Source organism: Ranitomeya imitator, chromosome 8 (assembly GCF_032444005.1).
Source record: "Ranitomeya imitator isolate aRanImi1 chromosome 8, aRanImi1.pri, whole genome shotgun sequence".
Classification (NCBI taxonomy): Eukaryota; Metazoa; Chordata; class Amphibia; order Anura; family Dendrobatidae; genus Ranitomeya; species Ranitomeya imitator.
The window spans coordinates 195,003,252-195,022,342 of record NC_091289.1 but is presented as its reverse complement, the minus strand read 5'-3'; the positions used below and the strand labels follow the sequence as shown (position 1 = coordinate 195,022,342).

General features: G+C 44.6%; 2 protein-coding genes across 14 annotated transcripts in view; both read right to left on the bottom strand.

The window, feature by feature from the left end:
- NEXN (nexilin F-actin binding protein) overlaps positions 1 to 1,798 on the bottom strand; it is a 47,242-nt gene extending 45,444 nt beyond the window's left edge. For 4 of the 13 annotated variants that reach the window (XM_069738319.1, XM_069738321.1, XM_069738327.1 and 1 more), the window contains exon 1: positions 1,419 to 1,794. The gene's annotated coding sequence lies outside the window, so the exon portion shown is untranslated. Of the gene's footprint in view, positions 1 to 1,418 lie in introns of all 13 variants that reach the window. The other 9 variants (XM_069738317.1, XM_069738324.1, XM_069738325.1 and 6 more) reach the window with 7 other exon arrangements.
- A 6,863-nt stretch (positions 1,799 to 8,661) lies between these two features.
- Positions 8,662 to 19,091, bottom strand: part of MIGA1 (mitoguardin 1) — a 32,856-nt gene continuing 22,426 nt past the window's right edge. Inside the window, exons 12-16 of the mRNA XM_069738316.1 lie at positions 18,585 to 18,683; positions 16,825 to 16,959; positions 13,473 to 13,526; positions 11,171 to 11,287; positions 8,662 to 11,057 (exon numbers count right to left, since the gene is read on the bottom strand). Coding sequence (XP_069594417.1) covers positions 10,857 to 11,057; positions 11,171 to 11,287; positions 13,473 to 13,526; positions 16,825 to 16,959; positions 18,585 to 18,683 — 606 coding nt within the window. The 3' untranslated portion in view covers positions 8,662 to 10,856. The remainder of the gene's footprint in view (positions 11,058 to 11,170; positions 11,288 to 13,472; positions 13,527 to 16,824; positions 16,960 to 18,584; positions 18,684 to 19,091) is intronic.

Below are 19,091 nucleotides of genomic sequence, written 5' to 3'. Positions count from 1 at the left end.
TATTTGTGCCCTTTTATTATTGGGGCGAAGCACACAAGAAATGTTGGGGTGCTGTCAATGAACCCTCGTCTGCTGATCCTCGGAGGGATCCACCAAGAAGACTCCCAATGACCGTGCCGACATGGAGGTTGCAGGAGACGGCGTTAGATATCGGTTCATTTTACTGCGGCACTATTGGGAGGGGGCAGTGACAGCAGCTGACACCTGTTGTGGGGACTCATCCCGGGCCCAGTGGCATTACACAGACTCTGCAGTATCCGACTCCGTCCGGTCTTGTCCTTGGCAAACCCTAGATATAAAGCCTGGAATCCTATATTCGGAAAATGTACATTGTGCCGTACGAGCCGCATGAAATCCCCAGCTGTCTGCACCATTTATATAAGAGCCGGCACGAGAATGTGCTGACCCGGCTTATTAATATCACCGCCATATAATCTGCAATAAAACCAACGGACGCCAGGTTCCCACGAAAGGAAAAAAGAAAACGTAAAGTTTGGTTTTCTTAGGAGTTTGTCGCACGGATGTTCCAAAAACTAATAAAATGTTTAACCACCAAACCAATGTTGTCATCCAGAATGATAAGTAGAGGACAAGAACCCCATCCTCCTGCTGGCACTCATATCAGATGCAAACACTGCTTTTCCCCCAGTGACATATTAGATTGATAAATGGGGCGAGTTGTAGATGAAATGTGGCATAATACCGCCATATAGTAGCTAATATACACCGCTATATACATCCCCAATAACCACCAGTCATCTTCAGCCCCAGGTAAGAGTGGGCCCATTGGAGATTTTGCATTGGGGCCCACAAGCTACAAGCCATTGACCAGAGGTGCATCTCTGACCGACGTGATTACAACTTTATTTTTGCCCCCAACAATTTCCCTAGTTTCTGTGTAACATAAAAGGCCGCGTCCATTGGAAATGAGCATTTTATTTTAAACTCTATATTCTTTAAAAACTTTTTGCTTTTTTTAAAATTATTTCAGTAATATTCCGCAGTCAAAAAATGAAAAATAAAAAGTCTAGTAGATGGAGGCCGGGATGCCCAAATGCCATACCGGTGCCAGGCCGCACAACGCCAAGGAATACATTACACTATCTAGTATCAGGGCTAAACGCCGAAAGTTTTGCCAGATTTCTAAAACTTTTCTCCTATAAGTTCACATCACATTAAGGAAGAACTCCGAGAACTGAGCGTGAGGAGGACGAGAACCCAGATGACCAGATTCTGATTATTAATCATTACCAGATTTCCAAGGCCGTGAATGTTCCTTACAGGTGGCAATTTTCTCCAAGAAAAGCGGCGGCACTAATTGCGAAAGTGTCAGTTCTAGGATAACCAACAAGCCCCAAGTGGCCCCCTGTTTGCTGTGGCTTGTAGTCCCTTGTGTCACGCATTAGTACCAGTCTTACCTTCTCCAGATATAGGGTCAGTGCTCGGTGCCCTGTCCGGGGTATTCCTGGCGGAGCGGTGCTAGGCCGGGCGCCCTGTGATGCGTGGCCCCCAGGATACGTGGATGCACACTAACACTGCGGCCAGTCTGCGCTCTTCTGCTCCTCTCATCAGACTGGATGCAGTTTGGCTGCAGTTACTCCCAGCCTGCGAGTTTCCATAAAAGTCCTGCTTGTCAGGTCATCCACCACATTCCAGACAATCCAAAAGCAGCTCTCAGCTGTCGAGCACTCAAATGTTCCCAGTGCGACCCCCTGCACAGGAAACCACACTCCATTCTTCAGCCATGAATGAGAATAGGGGGTCAGTCTGGAAGGGGTTAATTCTTCGCTTTTTTTTTTCCCCTCTCCCCAAGATTTGGGCGACTTAACAGGATCGCATCCAACCCACAAGGCGAAACATCTCTCGTTAACTCTGCATTTTCCATATCGAAAAAAATTAATGCTCCTCCTCGTAATATTTATAACTATTGCTCAACTGGCAATTCCATAATCAGAAAGTCACCCGGCTTATGAATTTGGCGTAAAATCAAAAATGCTCCCTTTTTTACATTAGAGCAAAAAGTTGCATAAACCTTTAGAATATCACATGAAACTGTAACAATTGCATAACAAGTTATAGCAAACAAACAAAAAAGGAGGATATTTGTGGAAAAAAAGGGCGATCGTCAGCAATATCGGGAATTGAAAAAAAGCGTGCCCAAAATGGAGAACAAAGAAAAAAAACAGATGGAAGAATAGGAAAAAAAACAAAAACGTAAAGAATTTGGAGGAAAAATAAAACAGGAAAAACTAGATAAAAAAAAATGAATCGGCCTCAGGTGTATGCAGACATGCAACATTTAGGCTGCGGACTTCTGCGACTATAAATCTGCCTGCAGATATTGGTGCAGTTCGGTCGCACGCTTTACCCTTTACATGCTGGAGAACTGCAATCTGCAGCGCCGGCCTATTTATGCTGCGGATGTTCTGCAAGTGTGCGCATGCGCCAAAGCTGCAAGCACACACGGCGCATTTATTTGTGGTCAATCTGCTGCGTGTTTTGATACCATTTGGCAGTTTTGCTGCGGATTTTGTTGCGACTTCACCTGACGCATCTTCCTGCGCTTCCTTATTACGCTGCTGGAAAAGCATGTATGTAAAACTGCAGCAAACGTGAAAAGAGTGCACGAAGCCTGCTGCAGATAGCGCAGTTCCTGATGCACACAAAACCTCATGTACCTTGTAAGGCAGCATGCGGAGCCCTATATACTGCACGCCGCCATATAGTGCCACTATCGGAAGCCACACACTCCTTGTAGTCAACTGCATGAATGGCAATTCCATGAACACCCAGAATCGCTCCCATTGCAGGATTTTCCCTCCAGGCACCAATGTTCGGTGTGTATCAGGCGAGTTGTGTGCATCGCGTGGTGCGTCACTGCCGCTCTCCTCCCGCACAATCACTCACAGGCGTCTTTTTATAATGCGATTTTATTCAGTTACCAAAACATACGAATATAGATCGGAGCAGCGCTTCTCTCCATCTGAGCTTTACATCGGTACAAACCTTCTACAAGACGCACGTGAAAATAGATGCGAGTATTATTTCTTATAAACATTCAGAGGAAAATCGGTGAATCTGGGTAAAAAGAGTAAAAATATCAGAGCGAGAGATCAATAAAGTGTTGCTCCTGTTAATGGTGGTCCGGTTATTAGGAAACTTCTCATCTTTGTAACTTGTTTAATTTTTTTTTTTAGATTTTGACTTTTCAGCTTCATATTTACATTGCAGAAAAAAAAAAATCTGCTGCTACATGGAAACCATCAGCATGCAGGTTATTTCCTGACAGGCCTTATTCTACCTTTAGGTGCTAATTAATGGCAGCTTTCAACACACAAATTATTAATATTAATGAACACATAATATTACCTAGTAATACCATCCGGCATTTATCCGGTAGCGACCAGGACGCTGGGGGTAATTACTCCGACAATTAGGGCCATGTCTTACATCAGGACATCATTCTGCACTCAAACAGCTTACATAAAGAAGAGATCTGTCATAAAAACTTATAAAAAAAAAAACATCTATAAGAAGCAGCTTGCTGATGGTTTCCAGGTATACACATTATTTTATTCTATTTTTTTCTGGAATCAAGATTTATAATAAAGAGTTTGCGACCAATGTTCATCCAAGACGGAGCTTCACTTTAATGAAACCTCTTTACATTTGAGATTAATGTGATATATAATGTGATATGTTTAGAATCATCAGGTCTCATGCATACGATCCAGGCAAGACAAAGAGAGGAGGAATCGGCCGCAACAACCAGTCAAAATGAAGTAATCTTATTCTAAAGCAATGTTCTGATTGGCCACTCGAAGCAAATCTTCCCTCCTCGTAGTAAATGAGGCCCAAAATGTGCAGTTTAAAGGGCCACATGTCTGAAGATGGAGGATTCCGGTACAGATGATGCCATGAGATAACATCTGCTGCCATCAGACGGCTCTGGGTACATCCTAGTGGCCAGATACATCTATACATAGACCTCAATGTACAGGTGTAGGATAGATAACATCGGCTGCCATCAGACGGCTCTGGGTACATCCTGGTGGCCAGATACATCTATACATAGACCTCAATGTACAGGTGTAGGATAGATAACATCGGCTGCCATCAGACAGTTCTGGGTACATCCTGGTGGCCAGATACATCTATACATAGACCTCAATGTACAGGTGTAGGATAGATAACATCTGCTGCCATCAGACGGCTCTGGGTACATCCTGGTGGCCAGATACATCTATACATAGACCTCAATGTACAGGTGTAGGATAGATAACATCTGCTGCCATCAGACGGCTCTGGGTACATCCTGGTGGCCAGATACATCTATACATAGACCTCAATGTACAGGTGTAGGATAGATAACATCGGCTGCCATCAGACGGCTCTGGGTACATCCTGGTGGCCAGATACATCTATACATAGACCTCAATGTACAGGTGTAGGATAGATAACATCGGCTGCCATCAGACGGCTCTGGGTACATCCTGGTGGCCAGATACATCTATACATAGACCTCAATGTACAGGTGTAGGATAGATAACATCTGCTGCCATCAGACGGCTCTGGGTACATCCTGGTGGCCAGATACATCTATACATAGACCTCAATGTACAGGTGTAGGATAGATAACATCGGCTGCCATCAGACGCCTCTGGGTACATCCTGGTGGCCAGATACATCTATACATAGACCTCAATGTACAGGTGTAGGATAGATAACATCTGCTGCCATCAGACGGCTCTGGGTACATCCTGGTGGCCAGATACATCTATACATAGACCTCAATGTACAGGTGTAGGATAGATAACATCGGCTGCCATCAGACGGCTCTGGGTACATCCTGGTGGCCAGATACATCTATACATAGACCTCAATGTACAGGTGTAGGATAGATAACATCGGCTGCCATCAGACGGCTCTGGGTACATCCTGGTGGCCAGATACATCTATACATAGACCTCAATGTACAGGTGTAGGATAGATAACATCGGCCGCCATCAGACGGCTCTGGGTACATCCTGGTGGCCAGATACATCTATACATAGACCTCAATGTACAGGTGTAGGATAGATAACATCTGCTGCCATCAGACGGCTCTGGGTACATCCTGGTGGCCAGATACATCTATACATAGACCTCAATGTACAGGTGTAGGATAGATAACATCGGCTGCCATCAGACGGCTCTGGGTACATCCTGGTGGCCAGATACATCTATACATAGACCTCAATGTACAGGTGTAGGATAGATAACATCGGCTGCCATCAGACGGCTCTGGGTACATCCTGGTGGCCAGATACATCTATACATAGACCTCAATGTACAGGTGTAGTATAGATAACATCGGCCGCCATCAGACGCCTCTGGGTACATCCTAGTGGCCAGATACATCTATACATAGACCTCAATGTACAGGTGTAGTATAGATAACATCGGCTGCCATCAGACGGCTCTGGGTACATCCTAGTGGCCAGATACATCTATACATAGACCTCAATGTACAGGTGTAGGATAGATAACATCGGCTGCCATCAGACGGCTCTGGGTACATCCTAGTGGCCAGATACATCTATACATAGACCTCAATGTACAGGTGTAGGATAGATAACATCTGCTGCCATCAGACGCCTCTGGGTACATCCTGGTGGCCAGATACATCTGTACATAGACCTCAATGTACAGGTGTAGGATAGATAACATCGGCTGCCATCAGACGGCTCTGGGTACATCCTGGTGGCCAGATACATCTATACATAGACCTCAATGTACAGGTGTAGGATAGATAACATCGGCTGCCATCAGACGGCTCTGGGTACATCCTGGTGGCCAGATACATCTATACATAGACCTCAATGTACAGGTGTAGGATAGATAACATCGGCTGCCATCAGACGGCTCTGGGTACATCCTGGTGGCCAGATACATCTATACATAGACCTCAATGTACAGGTGTAGGATAGATAACATCGGCTGCCATCAGACGGCTCTGGGTACATCCTGGTGGCCAGGTACATCTATACATAGACCTCAATGTACAGGTGTAGGATAGATAACATCGGCTGCCATCAGACGCCTCTGGGTACATCCTGGTGGTCAGATACATCTATACATAGACCTCAATGTACAGGTGTAGGATAGATAACATCGGCTGCCATCAGACGCCTCTGGGTACATCCTGGTGGCCAGATACATCTATACATAGACCTCAATGTACAGGTGTAGGATAGATAACATCGGCTGCCATCAGACGGCTCTGGGTACATCCTGGTGGCCAGATACATCTATACATAGACCTCAATGTACAGGTGTAGGATAGATAACATCGGCTGCCATCAGACGGCTCTGGGTACATCCTGGTGGCCAGGTACATCTATACATAGACCTCAATGTACAGGTGTAGGATAGATAACATCGGCTGCCATCAGACGCCTCTGGGTACATCCTGGTGGTCAGATACATCTATACATAGACCTCAATGTACAGGTGTAGGATAGATAACATCGGCTGCCATCAGACGGCTCTGGGTACATCCTGGTGGCCAGATACATCTATACATAGACCTCAATGTACAGGTGTAGGATAGATAACATCGGCTGCCATCAGACGGCTCTGGGTACATCCTGGTGGCCAGGTACATCTATACATAGACCTCAATGTACAGGTGTAGGATAGATAACATCGGCTGCCATCAGACGCCTCTGGGTACATCCTGGTGGTCAGATACATCTATACATAGACCTCAATGTACAGGTGTAGGATAGATAACATCGGCTGCCATCAGACGGCTCTGGGTACATCCTGGTGGCCAGATACATCTATACATAGACCTCAATGTACAGGTGTAGGATAGATAACATCGGCTGCCATCAGACGGCTCTGGGTACATCCTGGTGGCCAGGTACATCTATACATAGACCTCAATGTACAGGTGTAGGATAGATAACATCGGCTGCCATCAGACGCCTCTGGGTACATCCTGGTGGTCAGATACATCTATACATAGACCTCAATGTACAGGTGTAGGATAGATAACATCGGCTGCCATCAGACGGCTCTGGGTACATCCTGGTGGCCAGGTACATCTATACATAGACCTCAATGTACAGGTGTAGGATAGATAACATCGGCTGCCATCAGACGCCTCTGGGTACATCCTGGTGGTCAGATACATCTATACATAGACCTCAATGTACAGGTGTAGGATAGATAACATCGGCTGCCATCAGACGCCTCTGGGTACATCCTGGTGGACAGGTACATCTATACATTGACCTCAATGTACAGGTGTAGTATAGATCAGGGGTGTCAAACTGCATTCCTCGAGGGCTGCAAACAGGTCATGTTTTCAGGATTTCCTTGTACTGCACAGGTGATAATTTAATCACCTACACAGATAATGAGTTGGTGATTAAATTATCACCTGTGCAGTACAAGGAAATCCTGAAAACATGACCTGTTTGCAGCCCTCGAGGATTGCAGTTTGACACCCCTGGTATAGATAACATCGGCTGCCATCAGACGGCTCTGGGTACATCCTGGTGGCCAGATACATCTATACATAGACCTCAATGTACAGGTGTAGGATAGATAACATCGGCTGCCATCAGACGGCCCTGGGTACATCCTGGTGGCCAGATACATCTATACATAGACCTCAATGTACAGGTGTAGGATAGATAACATCGGCTGCCATCAGACGGCTCTGGGTACATCCTGGTGGCCAGATACATCTATACATAGACCTCAATGTACAGGTGTAGGATAGATAACATCGGCTGCCATCAGACGGCTCTGGGTACATCCTGGTGGCCAGATACATCTATACATAGACCTCAATGTACAGGTGTAGGATGTATAGGTGTAGGACGTCTGGCTCCATGATGAGGCCGCGGTGAACAGTCACATATAAGACTATAGATTGTGCATATACCACAGCGGTGACTTTATCTGCCTTGTACAGGTATCATCAGTACAGGGGGGTGCACAGATATACGGCCCCTACCCCTGCCAGACCACCCTGAACCACGCGTATAAAGTCCTTCAGCTGCATGGACATGGACGCATCTATCTACCCGGCGGCTGTAGAAATCCAGTGCACTTGTAATAAGCTACATATAAAAATAACAGTCCTCCATGTGGGATACAATAAGACACAGGTAACAGTCTCCTTACAGAAGCCCGGTCACTTGCCATGAATGTGGTGTAAACGCCGCTGTCCTCCTGAATCCGGCGATGTTTCTCTTTTGTTCCTGCTCTTCTCCGTTCCTGAGATATGACCTTCTCTTCTGTGTACATAATTTTAGTCTTGTTAGCCAAGTGGGTGTGATCATCTTGTAGATCACACCCAGTTGGCTAAAGAAAGCAGATTTATTTATTTTTTATAGACGGAAAAGGTCATATCTCAGGAACGGTGAGGAGCAGGAAGAAATGAAATACAGCAGCGGATTCAGGTAACAAATATCTACATTTACGGCACGTGACAGGTCCGATTTAAAGTTTTTTTTTCACATCCGACCATACAGGGTAATTACTGAGTACAACCCCCGACCATAGTCCCCGCTATATCTGATGTTACTATCACTCAGGTCTGCGGTCGGCCTTGATCTCAGTGTTTTCCATGTTTCCAAACATAGATTTTTTTTTTTTTACTTTGGCTATTATGAGGTTTCTGACGCATGACAGCAGTTGTGTGATGGGGTCTTATTATCGGGGGTCTTACACTTACAGAGAGTTGTGTCCACAGTCTATAGAAGCCTGCAGTAGACGTCCCAAGCGATGGGCGGTGGTCTCAGCAGCGTCCCCCCAGAGGTGCAATAATAATGTTTCACCCCATTAATAACCGGAGGGCCGTGTGCCATAAAGTGCAATAATCTGCGACGCTGCATCAACCACACACAAACATTTACACCATATATACAACATGTAAACCAGGACAGGCCGACCCACAGACCCCCGGCCGTATACAAGCTCACAGCATGCCCTGAAAGCCCAAAGGCTGCTGGGACTTGTAGTTCATGCACGGCCGGAGAGCCGCAGGCAGCTCACCTTTGACGTAAACAGCAATTCTTGTACTTATTGCCTGTGACGACCTCCCTGAGCTCCACGCGGTGTACGGTCATCACCCCTCATTCAAGGCCACTGCATATCCCGGAAGATGCACGGAACAAACCTAAACCGCGTCTGTACCCCTCACATGGAGGAGATGGGCGTCGACTGATATGGCTGTGTGCACACGTTGCAGATTTCCTGCAGAACTGCAGCTTTTTTTTTCCGCGCAGAAACGCTGCAGATCTGCAAGTGATTTACAGTAGAATGTAAATCAATGGCAAAATAAAAATGCTGTGCTGATGGTGGAGAAAATTCTGCACAGAAAACGCAGCAGATTCATAAAAGGACCATGTCAATTCTTTGTGCAGATCTGCTGTGTTTCTGCACCCATTCCATAATAGAAATCTGCAGGGGTAAAAAAAGGAAGAAATCTGCACAAAAATCTGCAACGTGTGCACAGACCAAAAAAAGGCGCAGATTCTGACCCGCGTTTTCTGCCAAGAAATTCAGAATCTGCACAGAAAATTCCACAGTCAAATCTGCAACGTGTGCACACAGCCTTATACTTTAGGAGCTTGGAGAACTCCCGGGAGCATGAATCCCTCAGACCGGTTGCCTGTTTTGTGAGCAGATGGAAGAGGGGAAAAAAAATGTAGAATTCAAAAATTTCCAGCAAACTTTAAACAGAAAAACTCAAGTTTGGCCCCTAAGGGGCCAGAACATGGAAAATCCCAGACATCTAGAAGTTGCCCTTGTGCAATGAAGGGTGTGGACCATTCCAAAAAACTGACCAAAAAGGCAGCAAGATTGTGCGCAAACCATCCAACCTGGTAATGGTGCAAAAACTACAGGCTGAAGGTAAATGGTAATGGAGCTGCTCCCCAGGACCGAGGGGTGCAAACTAAGTCCCAGAAGGTAAACTGTCCGAGGACCAGGCAACGTCATGTCTGGCACTGAGCACAAACCGTCCAAACACTTTTCAACCATTGGCTCAAAGTGATGGAACAAAACAAACGTTTACAAAAATGTCTCAAAACGTAAAAAAAAAAAAATAGACAAAAAAAAAAATCTTTGTGGAGGCAGATTTAGAATATCAGGACTAATTTAGCAGTGAGAATAAGAAATAACATTTTAGGCAGAGTGGGATTATCCTTGTTTCTCACCATCTCTGGCAGGGAAGGGTCCCTTACAATGGGTGTTTTGTGCTCCATAACTGTAGTTAATGTATACGAGTCGTTAACGCAGCCATTTCTGTGTTTCCCGGACCGTGTCCATTTGCAAACAACGAAAGGGACCTGCATTGGTGGAAGACTCCTGTAATGGGCACCAGTCATTTGGGCACACCAATGGCAACCATTAGAATGTAGTGAAGGGGTTGTCTGGTGAAAACAGAATTTATCCACAAAATCGGTGGTCACTTATTGAGTGGAGGGGGTCTGATCAGCAGAACATGGAAATTAAGGCCCCAATAAAAAGGAGCAGAACCGCTGCTCCATTCCCCCTCTTTGGGCTGCCGAGCGCTGCACTCTAGTTGTCCCAGTAGCATCATAGAGAATGAACGGAGTGGTGGCCGGGCTTCCAACCTGCGGCTCCATTTTCTAACAAGGATAACAGTGCCCCAATCAACAGTGAAGGTCCCAGTGGATCAATAAGTTATCACTTTTCCTGCAGATATGTGATGTTTTGTTTTCTTCGAAGAAACCCTCTTATTAACTCAGGTTTAATATTTTTCATGGATGTCGAAACTTGTCCTCCAGTTCTCACAATGGCTGCCGGCGGATGTGCGGATCCCCGACACCTCAGATAAGATTTAGGTGATCAGTCTTAACAGGTTTACATCTACAGGACGGGCCCCTCGCAGAGTCTGCCGCCACGTACACCCCGAGCGACTCTGCGTACTGGTGGAGGCTCTGCAGAATGTCTTCCGACAGACTCTCCGCGCTGGAATAGCGGACCTTCTCCAAGTCAAAGATGTCCTTCAGGAAATGCAGGACTTGATCCTACAAATAAGAGGAGATCGGTCACATCTCAGATCCAAGCGGCGGATAAAACGATTAATTAAGGAAGAGGACAAACTCGGGAATCAAATTTTACAGGAATCCTACACACCGACCTTATAACTGCAGCACAGCTCGTGTAGGGCGTTTTTGGGTGCCAGGAATCCCCAGGCCAAAACTGGACTTATCTGCTCACAGACGGCGTAGAAATGTGCAAAAAATCCGTCTGGTGCCTGTGGAAAGAGAAGGAGCAAATATTACAATAATTAGTAATAAATGTCAGTCCTATAAACTCCCTCGTCATCTTCAACTGGTGATTGATTCTGCGCCATTTAGAACAGAAACCGCGATACAGAGGACCGGAGCCGTCACACAATGGTGCCGACAGACGGCTCCGCCACGGACTATAAGGAATCTGCAGAGAGCTGGAAACAGCTTTCATCAGAACGGCGCGGAACTTGTCAGATTGTGACTCGGCCGTCTGAGTCTGAAGACATAAAAATATTTCACGGCAACTGTTGTTTCTTCTCCGTGTAGGACAAAACCAGCAAAAATGTGGCCTTTCTGCTAACAGGGAGCCCGGCACTGTGGGAGCTCACATTACATGGGTAGTCTGGGCACTTACATACTATAAAGGGTAAAAAAAGCTCAGAATGTCAGAAAATAAAAAAACAAGTCATAGGGTACGATCACATGGAGCGTTTTTTTTACCCCGTGAATTTTTCGTGTGAAAAAACGCAGTGTTTTACAGTAGCAGCAAAATAAGTGATCTTTCTAATATCTCATTCACGCCGTGTTTTCTTTTTTCTTGTATTATTTGAGCTGTGGTTCGTTTATTTTTTTTAATTTTAAATCTTTCAGCTTTTTTTGCAACAATTTTCATCCATTTAAATTAATGCATGAAAAGTGTAAATAAAAAACACAACGAAAATGCATCAAATATTGCAAAAAAAGATGCATTTTTTTAGTGCAGAAAAAACCCACCACAAACTCAATGTGTGAACATATCCTGACACATCCCCTGTTGCTCCTATTCTTTTCTGGCCTCTAGCCATCACTTTACTTCCCTCTCTAGTTGGAGCTATGATGTGTTGTCACCTCCACAATCAGTGAGTGGCTGCAGCGGTTTCTCTCTGTCCATTCAGTACACATGCATGTTCAGCCGAGTGGAGTGTGCAGATATATAGTGAAGTCAGGATGTACGGTGGAAGGTCGCTGTATGTCGCTGCTACATCAGAGGGTAATGCAAGAGAGTTAACCCACGCACTGCTCCGCAACAATCAAGTGGCAAAAAATCCAGCTGCTTCCAACCCCAAGCCTTAGCACTGAGCTGTCAGATTACATATCTGACAACTGGGCGGAGCTAAACTGCTGAGTCTTTTGCAAGCCCCATCCATGTGTCTTGAGTTGTAGATCCCTGTAGTAGTCTGTCAGTCATTGCATTAAAAACACTACAGTGAGACAACACTGCTCTAAATGGCTGATAACAGAGAGCAATAGCTAGCATTAAAAGGAATTTACTATACTGTAAATCCTACATAATTGTGGCACAATAGGAAGCTATGCAAATTACTCATGTACTTTGATCTGACCATTTTCAACTTCACCAAACCTGAAATGAAAACCCACAAAGAAGTACTTGTAACAAACCCTCAGCTGCAGGTAGAATTCTATCCAGTCCAGACTGCTCAACACATCTGCAGCACCAATTCCTCTAGTTTGCTACCATGTATCATTGTAGGTAAATTGTTGCACACCTGAGCCCAGACTGGATACTTTTATACCAAATCCATCACCTGTGATCGCAGGGTTTAGTCTCTGGATGAGAACAAGATGACGCTCATTCACTGACAGCAAGCAGAAATGTTAAGAGATGATTCAATCAGAAAGTCTAAGGCTGTGTGCACACGTTGCGTTTTTTTGCTATAAAAACGCATAAAAAACGCATACATTATGCATCCCATCATTTAGAATGCATTCCGCAATTTTTGTGCACATGATGTGTTTTTTTCCCGCAAAAAACGCATCGTGGTAAAAAACGCAGCATGTTCATTAATTTTGTGGATTTTTTGCGTTTTTCCTGCTATTTAATGCATTGGGAAGCTCCGGAAACAAAAAGCATCAAAAATGCACAAAAAAACGCATCAAAAAAACGAAAAAAAAAACGCATTTAGATTTCTTGCAGAAAATGTCCAGTTTTGCTCAGGAAATTTCTGCAAGAAATCCTGAAAGTGTGCACATTGCCTTACGATAATGATTTATGTATATCACATCGGAAAACACTTCTGACTCCGCAGCAAATGGGGAGAGGAAAACTCTGGGTTTACCATCCCTTTATACAACAGTCAGCTGACAGAGGTCTTATGAACAGCCACAGCTACAAGAGGAGCCACTGTCCCACAGGCAGAGGCTGCGTACCTTCATCTGTCGCCTCTTCTCCTTGAGAACGGACCAGCAGCTGGAGGCGACCGCCTGGGGGCAACAAAAGTGACAAAAAAACAACTGAAAAAACAAGAAACCTAAATATACAGGAGAGTTATTCAACACAAATTACACAAAAAAAAAGCAGAAAACACCCAAGAAGTAACTTGTCCTAGGTCCAGACCTTGTGGAGGTTCCATAACAGACCCCATAATAGTCAGCTGGGATACGGCACTGCCAGTCTTTTACCTGAGGTGTGCAGAAGGTCAACGCACTGATATCATTAGGGTTTTTGCAACCTGTACGAATTTTGTAAGAATGATTGCCAGTATTGGGAAATATCATAAACCCTCACTGTAAGCGCCGTTTCTCTTAGGCTTCTTTCACACTTCCGTTGGTACGGGGCCGTCACAAAGCGTCGGCGCGACATAACGACGGACGTTGTGAAAATTCGGCACAACGTGGACAGCGGATGCAGTTTTTCAATGCATCCGCTGCCCATTCTGAAGTCCCGGGGAGGAGGGGGCGGAGTTCCAGCCGCGCATGCGCGGTAGGAATTGCAGGATCTGACGTACGAAAAAACGTTCCCTTGAACGTTTTTTCGATACGACGATCCGCCAAAACACGACGCACATGTCCATACGTCGCGATCCGTCGGCAATACAAGTCTATGGGCAAAAAACGCATCCTGCGGGCAACTTTGCAGGATGCAGTTTTTTTGCACAGGACGACGCATTGCGACGGACAGCAAAAGACGGAAATGTGAAAGAGGCCTTAGTTTATGTGTAGTCAGCACGTGAAAACTGCATTCATACAGCGTCTCCTGCCGTACTGCACCACCGCTCAGCCATGATGCCATTAGTACTGCTGCGGCCACTAATCCATTCACAGGACCCGGTCCAGTGGTCACATCTGTAATCTGTGACTGCTTAATGGGGGTCCCGAGAACCGCCTCTTACCCGATGGCATCTGCGGCTCTTCCTTTGATTAGTCGTCCTGGCGTGACATATCTGTGTGACGCTCTTGTGCCATCCCAACTAATCAAAAGAAAGCAGCGCAGTTATTAGTCCCCCAGGGGCTACAGATTACCGACGTGGACGATGGACCCGTGGCCTCACACCAACTCTAGCGGCCATTAATTGACTGCAGCGGTCCTGTGGTAACAAAAGAGACTCAGGAGAGCTGCAGAAGGATCACTGGTGGAACGGCTGTGTGAGGGTGATTGGCAATATTGTAACACAATAAAACTGTCATTTAAAAAAAAAAAAAAAAATGGAATACCCCTTTAATGAGCAGACTTCCTTATTTTGATGGATTAATTATATTCTAAATGGCTGATGTGGATCTAGCACAAAGTGGAAGTGTCCGTCCTTCCCTCATATATTCTTCTCTAATCCGATTCTGGCTTCAGCTTAAAATCTGCATTTTTATATCGAGCACATTATGGGCAATTGCTCAGAGTGCAATTCCATAATAGAAATGTTGCTTTATGTCACACGGAGTCATCCCCAGTCGGGGAAAGAGTGTGAGCGGCGGCTCCTGATAATTGAAGACACTGGCCGTGCTTTCGGGGCAGATGTGTCTATGGCGCGTCTCTCTCTGCTCGTATGTTCTGCATTCTTCTGCCGTTATACCGCATCCTCTGCCAAACTGAGCATTAAAACCAAGGCGATCATTCCAACAAAAAATAGAGGAATGTGGAGAAGCCATATGATACTTTTTTTTTTTCTTAAATGTTTCTGATGCCAAAACATTAAATAGTTTATTCAGTAATTTGCCCAAATATGGACTCAGGCATTAACGTAAGGGTACGGCAGATACGGTACTGTCCACAGCACCCGGCGGCTTCCATTCCTCCTCCTGTAGGACCAGAGACTGCAATAATAATTACTCCCTAATTACCATGCAAAAGGGGGGGGGGGTATACACCAATCCGCCATTCCTTCCTAGTGATCTGACCACAGGGACCACTGGGGAATCGCACTGCACAGTTAAGGGGAGGGGGATGCGTGTTCTGCACTTTGTGCTGAGAAATAGCTGGATGAGACCCTCGAGGCACTGCAGACCACAGAGTAAGGAAATGGACTGACCAGAGAATACATGCTCTTAATGTTCACATTACAGCCTACAAATACGACAATTGTCTCCACCAGACAAAAGAACGGCACCAGAAGCGCGTTTCGCACCTAGCTTCGTTCGCACCCCTTGACATAGCTACGTGCAAAACGCAGTTTTTTCATTGACCGATGAGACTCTTATGCCACTGTGCATGTTTACATCTACTATTTATGGGACTTTTTCTACTCCATGATACCTTACTTTGACATGCTGAGCCTTTTTCACACTTTATCCTATATACACTGGTGTCCGTCTGTAATATTGGGATTACACATTGCATTTTTTATTAATACCATTGTATTTACCCCTGTTTTACTATCTAAGTACCTGTCACATAGCACTAAGCTTATACCTATATAATCTGTGTCGCGCTGCTTGTATTACGCTTACTCAGCTTCGCTTATCTTATGTCCTACATTTTTTTTCAATAACATTTTTAATAAAATGTATTTTTTATCATGATCTTACTGTTGCCTTGCACTTATTCCTCATAGGTTTTTCTTCTATTTATACGTGCTAATTGGCCTGTAGACCCCTATGCTCATCATACATATGGAGGTTTACAGAACATTATAAGGTAAAAACAATGGGGAAATCCACAACTACAACTCGTTCTGTAAAAGAAAAACAAAACACAAGCCCTGATTCTACTATGACGATGGAAAAATGATAAGTTGTGGCTCCTGAAAAAAAAAGAGAAGGAAAATAAATTAAAATTCTCTGCATCATGGAATTAAAAAAAAAAAAAAAACTTCCCCAGATATTAAAAAATAAAAGAAGTAAAAGGTTTTCCCAGTTTGTGGAAAATTAGGCGTTTCTACTAAAGTCCTGCTGCTTTCTAAATTACAATAGGCTCCATTTATCACAACAGTGAACTAGGCCTCGTCACCCATAGCAACCAATCAGCGATTGGCTTTTATTTCATTATATGCTCTGGGGAAATGAACGCTGAGCTGTGATTGGTTGCTGCTAGGAGCTCTGGAGAATGTCCCTCATCACTGGGCCTCACTCACATAAGTCCGACCCGGGAGGCCTTGGCAGCCATCAGCCAGTGTGCACAGGCCGCTCTGCACTGGATCACACTTTGTGCTGACAGCTTCCTGCCAAGCCTGACAGCACCATAGCCCGGACATGTCCGCTCTTCATCTGCCGCCACTTGGGCTGACAAGGTTCCTATCAGTCATTATCTGCGGACACCGTTAATGGCGACCTATATATAGAGGAAACTCACCGTTTCTCTAAAGGAGGAGTTCAGCCAGCGATTCTTCACTACATTCTGAATCGACAATGGCGGATTCTCCAGATCTTCTAAAGAGTCCATCACAATGAAGTCCCAGAAGATGTCGTAAAAATTAATGTTCTTCACCTGAAAGGGGAGAAATGGACATGAAGGACAATATGAGATTGGTGAATGTACAGGACGGTCGACTCAGTCTGCTGTACAGACATCCTGCACTTGTGTTTCCAGCCTGTTAATCTAGAAATCCAATGCAATTAACGTCTGGTAATCTGGAATATACGATAGTCCAGCACCTGGTGCAGTCCGTACTAGCAGATGTCCTTTAACCCATTATCGATGTGTACCAATATGGCGGATATGTAAACTAACGGCATAAAGCAAGCTCCGGAGCAGCGTTTACACCGCCAACACCCGAGAGTAACATGCGCAATCAATGCCAGCTCCAATCAAAGAAGTTCAGCCTCTTAGATGCCGCTATCAATTGTGACAGCAGCAATGAGGGGGTTAAGAACGGGGATGATCTCTTCAGACACCCATGGGTTGCTATTGCAGCTGTCCGCCATGTTACTACTCCTATAAAGCCCAGACCAGTATTTATACAATACACTGCAACAATACCGTATTATATAGTCAATCAAGCAATCGCAGGTTCATGTCCCTGAAGGGTTCTAATTAGTGATGAGCGAATATACTCTTTACTCAAGATTTCTCGAGCATGCTCGAGTGTCCTCCGAGTATTTTTTAGTGCTCGGAGATTTCGTTTTTCTTGCCGCAGCTGAATGATTTACATCTGTTAGCCAGCATAAGTACATTGGGGGGTTGCCTGGTTGCTAGGGAATCCCCACATGTACTTATGCTGGCTAACAGATGTAAATCATTCAGCTGCGGCAAGAAAAACTAAATCTCCGAGCACTTAAAAATACTCGGCGGACCCCCGAGCGTGCTGGAGAAATCTCGAGTAACAAGTATATTCGCTCATCACTAGTTGTAATCCAAAATGCAAAGAACATTGGAAAAATATTAAAAAAAAAAAAAACAACAAAGAAAGTGGAAATAATAAAAAAACCTGCACATATTAGATATCGCCCCATTACTAATAAAATATAAAATTATTCATCCCATATAATTAAAACTAAAATGGAAAAAAATGGCAGAATTGATATTTTTTCTGTGGGGGTCGGGAAGTCAATTCACCACAAATTTAGGAAAGAAAGAGACTGAAAACCCCGAAATGTTACCAAGAAAAACTACAGCTTGTTCTTAAAAAAAAAAAAAAAAAAAAATACTGCAAAAACAAAGGCTGATGGTGGAATTGATGTTTTTTTCAATTCCACTCCACTTTTTCCCCCATTTTTCAGTACATTATATGGTAAAATGAAGAGTGTCATTCAAAACTGCAATTCATTTTGAAAAACAAACACAAAAAAAACCCAAGCCCTCATAACGCTATTTCAAAGGGGAAAAAAATTAAAATAAAAAAGTTCTGGCTCTTGGATCAAGTTGAGGAAATGAAGGCGCCTTGTCACAAAGAGGTTAATGATGTCCTCATAACCTAATCAATGAAGAGATGAATAGCCGGAATCGGAGCCATTGAAAATATATCCGGTTGTTGTGACCTGAGCCTATACAGCTAGGATTAGTGCTGTTATAACCTGCCCGCTATATCTAGGACCACTATGGATGGCATATTCCTGCCCACACTGCTCCTATCACTGATGAGTCATATGATGGGTTCTGCTCCCGGGACTCACCCCTCGTCCAAACAGCTCATTTTCTATGGTGGACCAGGAGTCTGGAAAGCTCAGGAAGCGCATCATCTCGTCATAAGCAGCTTCAAACTTCCTAGGATTCTACAAATGCGCAGAACGCAGGTAAGGGAAAAATGCATCAGTTCATTTGTTCTTAAATTCCACAGCCACATTTAAAAAACCAATGAGGTCACCGGAAAAGCAAAGTGGCCCGCAAATTGCAGTAATGTCACCCCCAAAACAGATTAATTTCTCCCACAAACTGCAATGATGTCACTAGCTGTATGCAGAAAGCTTCTGAACGCCCCCTAGTGGCGGCAGAAGGTTGCAAGAATTGATTACTTTTCCAGCTCTGACTGCCAAAGGATAGATTTAAAAAATGAGAACAACTTTTCAGAAATTTTTAGTTTAAAAAAAACCCCACCACCATAATGGGGGCCTTCTTATAAGGGCTTCGTGCAGGACATATTTTATAGGATATACGCTTATTTTCAGCTAATACTTTGTACT